The 10,143-nt window shown below is 41.9% G+C and overlaps 1 protein-coding gene across 1 annotated transcript; it reads left to right on the top strand.

Annotated features, from left to right (window-relative positions):
* The first annotated feature begins 203 nt into the window (after positions 1–203).
* On the top strand, positions 204–9,305 carry MESD (mesoderm development LRP chaperone). Its single transcript, XM_075159936.1, has 3 exons — positions 204–407; positions 4,804–5,036; positions 5,779–9,305. The coding sequence occupies exons 1-3, from the start codon at positions 243–245 to the stop codon at positions 6,041–6,043; spliced, it is 663 nt and encodes a 220-aa protein (XP_075016037.1). The 5' UTR covers positions 204–242; the 3' UTR covers positions 6,044–9,305.
* The last annotated feature ends 838 nt before the right edge of the window (positions 9,306–10,143 follow it).

The following is a 10,143-nucleotide window of genomic DNA, read 5'->3' as shown; positions in this document are numbered from 1 at the left end:
ACGACCTCCCCTCGGCCCCGAGCAGCCGCACACGGGCCGAGCCGGCGGGTGTTGCCCTTCTCCCCCCCCGCCATCCCCTAGTCCCTGCCCCCAGCGACGCCCAGCCCGCCTCGCCGCCTCCGTCGCTGCCCTCTCGCCCCTTTCCCCCTCCAGCTCCTCCTCCCCGCGGCCCGAGCCGCCGCTGCCTCCGCCCCTAAAGGCGGCCGGGGCCGCCTTCCCGCGGCGGCGAGGTCCGGGGGAAGATGGCGGCGGCCGCTGGCTGGGCCCTGCTGGGCCTGGCGCTGTGGCTGTGCGCGGCAGCCGGGGCCGGCGAGCCGGAGGGGAAGCGGCGGGCGGGGCCGGCCAAGAAGAAGGACATTCGGGACTACAACGACGCGGACATGGCTCGGCTGCTGGAGCAGTGGGAGGTGCGGGGAGGGGCCGGGGACCCGCGGCGGGGCTGCGCTTCCCAGAGCCCGCAGAGGGGACCCCGCGGCTGCCGCCGGCGCGGGGAGCGGGCGGGCCGCGCTCCCGGCTCGGAGCAGCCCTGCCCGCCGGGCGGCCGCTGTGCCCGGCCCCGCGGCGCCTCCGCCGGGGGAAGGCGGGAGGTTTGTCGCCCGCGGCCCGGCCGTCCTTCCCGCGGGCCTAGCTGGGGCCCTGGGCTGGCGCGGGCGGGAGGGATCCCTGAGGCCAGGTGGCGTTAGGGTGCCTGGTGCCGGTTTCCTTCCTCTGAGGCTCCGGCTGCGTTTGGGGGGTGGTGACAAAATCGGGGCGAGCGGGCACAGAAGGGGCTCCTGGGGGAGCTGCCCTCACCCCCGGTGCCCCCAGCCTGCCCTGCTGCCCCCCTCCCTCCTCCCAGCGCAGGAGCCCCAAACAGGTGCTGTGGATGCGTGCCAACAGCCTGGTTTGACTTAAATGTCTGCAGTTTTGGGGTATTAAGGACTATACGTTTTGTGGCGGAAGGATGGATAGCAGGAGAAATACTCATTTCACGTTTGCAGAGTAGATATGTAGTTGTTTTTTTGGTTCAGAGTGTCCTTCCTTGCCACTCCTCGTGGTAATGACTTCTTCTAATTCCAGCTCGCTCTCGTCCCCCTTCGTCCCCATCAACCTGCTGCCCAAACTTTCTTTTGACAGTTCCCCATCACTGTTTTCTCCATGTGATTGTCGTGCCACTGTTAGTTCTTTTCACTATTTTTGTCTTCCATCATTTTCTGATAAATGCCAGAGCACTCATCAGTGTTTCTTACGCTTTCCCATGAGGCAGTTCCCCAGAATGTTTTTCACAAAAACTGGAGGAAATAATAGGGTGAAAACTTCTGTCTCCTGTAACACCAGTTACAGCTGTAAGTCAAGGTGGAGGAGTAGGTTTTGTATGTGTGTAATATAGATAAAGTAACTTCTGTGAGAAGTAGAGATGTCTGCCTTGGACCTGGTTGGCACTTGTTCATCCCATGGACTGTTACAGAGTCTCTCCCTTTAGGAAGGGAGATTCTTAGAAAATTGAGTTAAAATTTTAAATAAAATTACTTAAAAAGCTCAAAGTTCACCTTTCTATTAGTGATATCAGCCAAGGACCAGGTAGTCCCAGCTGCTAAAAAATCAAGGCTTAAATTATAATATTGGCCGACTTCAACCAAATTTGGCATTGTAGGAAAAATCTTAAAGGTGAGCATCTCTGAGTTTGTGAATTAGATGCCTGGATGAAAGGGAGACTCAAGTTAATGCTGTCCTGACTCTTTGGCTGTATGTTCTGTTCCGGCCCTGTGGCGGGCAGGGTCAGGATGCTGTTCAGGTTTTTCCTCTTTAGCTGGAGCAGGTCTCTGATCCAGTTCACCATGTGCTGCGCAAATGCTTGTAGCCACGTTGCCTGCAGATGTGGCTGAGCAGCTGGGGAGTTGCTCGGGTTGGCATTGCCACTGAGGAAATGCGCATACAGCCAGAGCCCTAGAAGAAAAAAGTTACTGAAGCAGGGGCTTAACAATTAACAGTTGTTTGGTCTTCGGGATGGTCAGCTGTATGGCATTGTGCCTGATGGTAGTTAGGACACATATAAGGAGCATGAAAGACTTGAGGGGGTGGTGGCTGGAGGATAGAGGAGAAGAAAGGGCATGAGTGGACTTGATGGGGTGGGATGAGAAACAAAGGGGCCATTATGAATTTGGATAAGAGCAGGAATTATGCTTGGGAGTGAGGGGCACGGGGCACAGATCTGTACAGAATCAAGCATCATTACTTTCAACTGAGTGAGATGACTCCTAGTATTTTTTATGTCCCTGGCAGCTAGCCAAAAAGCATTAGAGGATGGTGTCTATAACATCCTCGGGTTCAGTCACAGGCCTGGCGAGGCTGAGGCTGTGGCTCCAGCAGCCTTCCCAGAACGAGCAGCCACCTCTGTTCAGGCTCCTGTGCTGCCCCTTGCACCGTGCTGGTGCAACCGTGTGCATGACTGCCCGGTGAACTGGGAGAGTGATCTAGTGGAAAATGAGGGTGGGGAACGGGGGGAAGAGATAGAGGTTGCTTCAGCAGCTCAGTTGCACAACGAGAGCTTGAAGGAAGCTGCTTAGGGATTTCCCCCGTGGAAAGGGACTCTCCAGCAGCCTTGAGTCCAGAGGAGCTGGAAACAGAACTGAGAATCTGGTCTGGAGGTCTTTCTGTTACTGAAATGTCATATTCTTTAAATAGTTCATTATTGTTACAAGCTCAGAGATTCTCAGGCTTGACTCTGAGCCAAGATTATTGAATAGGCTAAGGAATTAGGTGACATATGTTGCTAATATTTTTAAAACTAAAAAACCAGGGCATTGATGAGAAATGCATGAGAATGGGAGCTGAGAGGAGGAGAAAGAGAAGGAATATATAGTTATTACTGTGTCTATGTAATGCTTTCCCTCTGAAGTCCAATGTTCCTGTTTAAATGAATGAATCTGCTAGACATTTCAAAGCAAAAGCTTACACTTCCAGTCTTTGACTTTGTAGATAGCTTTATAAATGCAAAACTGCATGATAGTTTGTACATGATCAAGAAAAGAAGTGTTGTGTAGGGGAGCTTTTGACTGCTTCTTATGATATTTCTATTTAAACTGTAACAATACAGCTTTATGAACATTTAGTTGAATAGTTAAGGGAAGACTAGGTAATATATGTTACTAGATTGTGTTGTCACTAAATCCAAAGTCAATTTCTGTATTGTGTAAGGCGTATTTGGAAACATTTGTTTCTGCCCTTCTCTTTCAAAACTGTGAAATAAGTTGGTTTTGCGCTAGCCAAACTGGTCTAAAATTAGAATTGATTTGCTTTTACTTCTGAAGAATGTTTTTCATTCAATCATGTAAGATCGTGTATTTTCACAGTACTTCACCAATATAAGCATTTTCGAGCTTCCTCTAAAATAAGTATTGTTCCCACTTAGTGAAGGCAGTGGGACTTTCCTGGGGCTCTCCTTTGTTCCCAGTTCCCTTAATGTGGAGTTTTCAAATGTGAACTATTTGGAAAGCATGCTTCAAACTTGCAAAATTGAAACAGATATGTAATTAGTAAGGGAAGAAAGGATCAAATCTAAGGCTTCTACAACTTTTGTTCTGCGGTAACTAAATTTTAAACTCCCTTGTCAGAAAGACAGCAAGTTCTACATAATTGAGATGTGAAAAGAAGGTCACTTGTATGAAACCTTAACCTTTAAAGGGTGTGGGATGATCCTGTAGTGGGATGTTGTAAGAGGATGTTGTTGAGTTTGTATATATGCATGTGCAGAGATGAGAAGGTAATGCATACTTAGATCTAAAAATCAAGCTTGGCTCCTGAAGGGAATATCTTTAGATATTGCTACAGCTGATGTTCCTAATGGAGTGATGCATATTTTCGCTAAATGTTTGAAGTGAAAACAACACCTAAAATAGCTGCCTTAATTCCTGCTGATTTACTAGTGCTTGGGTGGATGCCAGTATAAGACTTCTGTGTTTTTCTGTTCTTTTTTTTTTCCTTTTTAATTCTGTAATACAAATACTGTTTAAGAAATCAAGTTCTAGCTCAATGTAAGTTGTCACTGTATTCTCTCCTCTCTGTCGGGAGCTGTTTTAAGGGGCAGCAGTTTGAATTCTGCCTTTCCAAATATTTAAATGCCTGTCAACCTCAGCAGAGGCATCGAGTGTTTTTTCTGTTTTCTAACAGCGATTTACTCTTGGTAATTACATTGTCAGAATGTGAGCTACTCTTCAGCTCTGCATTAGAAAAGTCATGAAACCCTTAATAAAAGTTTTCCCGTGGCATGAGCATTGAAATACTGAATTCTTGCCTTTTTATTTATTTAATTAATTAAATAAATAAAAATAAAATAAATTATTTTCTCAAGTGATCGTGTGATTCCCAGAAGTGAGTTTTGACCTCTGAAAGCAATATGCAGATGGACAACTTTTTTATTTATGTGTGTAAGAGGCTTTTTAGTGCAACTTTGTCAGTCCCTCTTGTATACTTAATAAATTTCTGTGAAACTGTGAAGAAAAAAAAGTGTTATTTTATGAAGTGCCTAGATGGAGTTGTATTGAATTAGCCTTGTGGCTGAAATATTTCTCAGTACATGGTAAAATGAGATTCTACCTGTTGGTATCATTTTGAGGGGAGGGTTATAAATGGGAAGAGCACTCTTGGTGAAGTATCTTGAGACAAAACTCACTATTTCTTTTGATTTGAGAATCTCCATCATTAAACTACACAATGCTTTTGCTTTATCAGAGCAGAGTTATTCTCTAAACAATGGGAAGTTTGAAAAAAGAACAGCTTTGTGGAACAGTTGAGTTTAAAGCCTCCTTTTCCTTTTCAAAACAGAAAGATGATGACATTGAAGAGGGGGATCTTCCCGAACACAAGAGGCCTCCAGCACCAATAGATTTCTCAAAAATTGATCCAGGCAAGCCTGAAAGTATCCTGAAGCTGACGAAAAAGGGGAAGACCTTGATGATGTTTGTCACAGTGTCGGGAAATCCCACAGAAAAGGAGACGGAAGAAATTACTAGCTTGTGGCAGGGCAGTCTCTTCAATGCAAACTATGATGTGCAAAGGTAAACTGTTGTACACAAGGGTAAAGTTCTTGCTTTTACAGAACCCTTGTTTCTTTCTTCCTGAAAATCTTTTCAATTGTTCATCCTGTGCCCTTCCCCACCTCCATTGTCTGCCACTATTCCTTTGTTTCTGTATCAGTTTGAATACCAATTTGTTTTAAGTCACGCTACAAAAATTCTGGTGTGGTGCAAAACTCTTTTTAACACTTATGCATGATGTCTGTATAGCCTAGTTTCTTTTTATCTCATTACGTTTCAGCTATTTATCAGTTTTAGCTGCAGTAGTTTGCCTTTATGTGCTTGATGGAAAACATCACACTTGGAAGACTTGTCACCACAAAAGGCTTTTTGTTCCCCTCGCTAAAAAATGGTTTTTCTCTCAGAGAGAGAGGATTATTTTGAAACAGAGGAATGTTGCGCTCTTGAATCGAGGCTGAGATGGGCTGCAGCAAGTGTATAAAGCAAATTTAATGCCCATTAGTGGATTTTACATAGTGCTGAATTAGTTCTTAAGTTTTCTTCGTATTCTTACTCCTCCTTGGTTATTTGTAAACTTACAACATTTTATTATTATTTGTGCTAGAAAACTGTGCTCTTGTCCCCATCCCCAGGCAACAACAAGAAGAGCAACTTCTTGCTCTTAAATGTATCCCTCAGTTGTGGAGGTGCTCTGAATTAAGCAAAATGTTGTAGCGCTTAAAAGGCATGGAGCTAACTGAAAAAATACATATCTTTCTTCTAGGTTTATTGTTGGCTCAAATCGTGCCATCTTCATGCTACGTGATGGTGGTTATGCCTGGGAGATCAAAGACTTTCTGATAAACCAAGAAAGGTGTGCGGATGTTACTCTGGAAGGTCAGGTTTATCCTGGCAAAGGAGCAGAAGAAAGTGAGAAAGTGAAAAACAAAACAAAACCTGAAAAAGCAAAGAAGAAAAAAGACGGAGACAAGAAATCTAATAGCATCAAAGAGGACAACCGAGCAACCAAACAGAGAGAGGATCTATGACGGACGTGTTAACCAGACTGAATACTGCTCTGCTGTTCCTTGAGGGGAAACTAAATTTCCACACAATTCCTGACTTTACTGGGGGGGAAGGAAGGAAGGAAGCAGAGATTACTGAGGTTAAAAGACTTCTGTGTTGAAATTCACCAGTTTACTTATTAATGTTGGCCATTTGTTTAGTTACAGGAAAGGTAATGTTTAATACCAGCGATTGACTAGTTTGTAATTTTTTATGCTTTTGTTGTTGTTTAAAATTAACATACAAATCTGTGTGTCTAACATCGCAAACTTAATTAAAGTGGAAGAGAAGAAATACAGTCTCAGAATACACCGATGTTCATCTGTAGTAGCTGTGTCCATCTTGGGTACGCAAGTTGGTCATTGATTCATAGCTGCTGTTAGATACCAGAGTACAGTGCTGAAAGATTCTTTTGGAAGCCAGTTTGCTAGACTTAGTTGGCAAAACTGCCTAAAATTGCAAAGAATAGTGTTACAGTGGCCAAAGATGCCTGAAATTACAAGGTTTAGGACATGTCTGGTTAGACTGCCTGTTTCTTTAAAATAAATAAAACCCCAGATGTATTGTTTATTTCTGTATGTCCCAGAAATCCATGGAAGTGTTTAGAAGCATGATAGAAGCTAGGCAGATATTTGGCTAATGCACTCCAAATCAGTGCAGGAAGGAGATTCTGTACCCATCAGAAGTGGTGCTGGGATGTTAATGGAGTTACAGTACCTGCATGAGCAGTGTCGGGGTGGAAGGAGAAGTCAGATTCATGGCATTCAGGTTGCTACTGCTGCCAAAGAACTGTGCCTGTGGAAGCAGATGTTATGTATACCCCGTTATCTAGACAGTGAGCTACAAGAAATAGCTGAAATTAATTTGTTTTACTGGTTTAAGGGTTTGTTTAAATCTTTGAAAAAGCACTAGCTGCAGCACAGAGTTAAACTTGGAGTTAGACATATCACTTGCTGATGTTAAATAACCAGATTATATTTTTTTTTTGGGTACAGATTCCTGACTGACGTGGTTGATTGTAAATGAACATTTGATTTAAATACTATGAAGCTTGATGTATGGGAGCAAATTTGATTTCTGCTTGAAAGACTTTGTAAAATTAGGAAGGTTTTATTATTATTCAGATTGTATTCAGTCAAATGCATCGCTTAGCATTGTTTCCCTTCTGCCTTACTATGTGTTAAGGACTAAATGCACCCAGTATGTATGGTCCGCATCATTTTCCAGAGGATGAGCACAGTATTAACTGTCTTCATTCGATACTACTAAGGTGTTAGTCTGACTCTTTATTTAAGGTGCTAAAATCCAATTGGTTTGGATAAAAGATCCTAGTTGAACCATAATGGTTGATCTTGTGGAATACTTCCGTATCAAAAGTGGGAAACTGTGGGACTTACTGAGTGCTTGTTCTAAAATAAAAGTTGTCACTAAACTTACTGTTTCACTGAGTAGTAAAACCTTTTAAATAATTATCCATTTAGTTAGGTATTCGGGAGACAGACTAACTCGTCTTTGGTTTCTGTACATAAGGATTGAATGATGTTGATGAAGGTTTTCTAGGTGATCGGTTTTATTTAATTTTAATTATATTTGTATGAATTTAGGATTAAAGAAACCTTTCCGGCCACACTTCATTAAACAGGTCTGTGCCTGTTTGAGTGGAAAAACAAAAATCATGTATTTCTTCAGGTTTAGCTGTATTACTTTTATATTTTACTTTTAATCCAAATGTGTAGCGGAGTTGAGAAGAGTCTCTGTAGATACTTGGATATCGCATTGCATTGAGGAGAGATGTGCAGTCCATTTCTTGTTCATAACTAATTTATCATTTTGCCAAGTGTTCTGGGTTTGCATCTCCCTTTTTTTAAAGAATATTGCTTCTCGTCTTAAGAGATGAACAGAAGTCAGATGAAACTATAAATCTAAAATATTAAGGAGTTTTTTCTTTTTACGACTTAAATCTATGGTATAGAGATGACAAGTCAGATTATGATCAGAAATGTGTGGAAATGCAGTTTCTGTAGTTTTCCTAATGTTATGAAACACAAATATGATTTCTTTTTTGATCAATTTGGGTTCTTCCTGAGCTAAATAATCAAGCAATGCAAAACAGTATACAAATAATACAAAAGCGAATTAGCCAAGGAGGGGAGACAATTACTACACTATAGCTATAGCCCAACTTCTGAGAACAGATAGTTGGTTTAGTCATTCATAAATCTACATTTACAGTAGGCTGGGTCTTCTCCCTGTATAGTTAAAAGGAGGGGGCAGCTTTGTTGAAATTCATCCAGCTGATTGACTGGGTTTTTTGTTTGGTTGGTTTGAGTCACCAAGTTGCCTATGCCAAATGCAGGCATGTTTTGTGCCACAAGGCGTATTTAAATTTTAAAGTGTTTGGGGTTTTTTTTAGGTTTTTAATAGGAGTAATGACTTGAGGGTTGCTTTTTGATATAAAATACAAAATCCTGCCTTCAAGTAGCTTTTTCGTCTTCCATTTTTCTTCTCCCTTTTTCATGCTTTACACTCAACAAATAATTAAACATGCTAGTAAGTATAATGTGGCAGTCTGGCAGGAACTTCTTTACCAGCCAGTCTTTCTCTGGTATCGCAGTTCATAACTCTACTTCAAAACCACTTCACTTACGTTCCTTTTTAAAGCTAGTAAATCCTTGAGACCCTAGCACTTGTCCTGGTGCAGTGTTACACAAGCAGGTGTTATTTTGTAATGATTTAAGAGGCCCAAACACAATATCACTTCGTTTATATATATACATAAATAGCTTCAAAAAGTTACTTAAGGTCATGAATGTTCTGTAAGTACCCCGGCAGATGTTGGATTCCACTTTCTAGGTGTTGCGCATTTGAGTCTCATCAGATTTCCAATAACAGATTTTTGGGCTCAACATACAAGCAATTCAGATACAGTTTTTAAAAGTAATTTCAACAAGTAGGGTGGTGATTATATCTCTTACTATTTCCTTATTTTTTCAGTACTACACAGAGGTACGTGGAAAAACATCTGCTTTCATGACAGCTAAATGTCTGCTGCCTGTCTCCACTCAGCTTAGTGGTTTCTCTGTTCTAGTGCCATAACTAAGTTTTCTAAGTTACCATAAATTTTTAACCCAGCTGTCCTTCCCAGAAAAAACAGTTTGTCAAGGATACTACAGAAGATGTGGTTGCACTTTGCGAAAAATTTCCAATGACAATCAACTTTTATGTAATAAAATACTGGAACAAGTATCTTGGGTTGTTTTGTTTGGTTTTTTTAAAGACAATCCTAATGTATACTGTGTGCCTTATCCATTTTACTGAAAAAAAAAAAAAATCAGTTGAAATTCCTACGTAGAAGCGTACAAGTGCATCCCCTGCTCTTGAGGGCTTAACTTCATCAAGCAAACAAGTAGGAGAGTTGACAAATTGCTAGGACCGGGGCTCAGAAAACCTGAGAGAAGTACCATGTGCAATAAATGAATGAATTCTGGCGGTTGAATTTGTAACAAAACATCCTCACCAACTACTAAATCTCACTAATTAGAGATGCAAGCAGTCCATATTAATTTAAAAAAGATGAGGATTGCAGGTGCCGTCATTATTACATTGCTAAGATTTATACGTGATGGTGCAATGAAGTTTCCTGTAACACCACGCCTATTACCAGTTTCTCTTTGCCTGCTGCATGGTCTTTCTCTTCGTACGCATCATTTGCTAGCAGGGAAGTTCATGGTTCCCATTTCTTTTGCACCTTCTCTTAGTTTGTCTTTAGTTTTGTTGCTGCACTTACTACTAGGTGAAGTATCCATTTTTTAAATTCTATCTTTTAAGTCTGTTACGACACACAAACTACAACAGGGTTTCTGATCTTTACTTGGGTGGTCAAAGCATTTCTCTTCTCTGAACAGTCAGGTCGCTCTTGACTTCAGAAAGACTCTTCGTTCCTGTCATTGTTTCTGAACTCTTTCAATTTGCTTGCGAAAAGGAAATAGTAAATTAAAATACCATTTTGTTAAGATACAGAACAGCCTACTTTTGTCTGATATTTGGCCACTGTTCTCGTGGGGTTTATGGTAAGGCTTGGAAA

Source organism: Calonectris borealis, chromosome 11 (assembly GCF_964195595.1).
Source record: "Calonectris borealis chromosome 11, bCalBor7.hap1.2, whole genome shotgun sequence".
Lineage (NCBI taxonomy): Eukaryota > Metazoa > Chordata > Aves > Procellariiformes > Procellariidae > Calonectris > Calonectris borealis.
This window is presented reverse-complemented; position numbering and strand designations above follow the sequence as displayed.

Coding starts and splice junctions, on each gene's coding strand:
- MESD (XM_075159936.1), top strand. CDS start 243: ATGGCGGCGGCCGCTGGCTGGGCCCTGCTGGGCCTGGCGCTGTGGCTG. Junction 408..4,803: donor GGCTGCTGGAGCAGTGGGAG/GTGCGGGGAGGG, acceptor TTTTCAAAACAG/AAAGATGATGACATTGAAGA. Junction 5,037..5,778: donor GCAAACTATGATGTGCAAAG/GTAAACTGTTGT, acceptor TCTTTCTTCTAG/GTTTATTGTTGGCTCAAATC.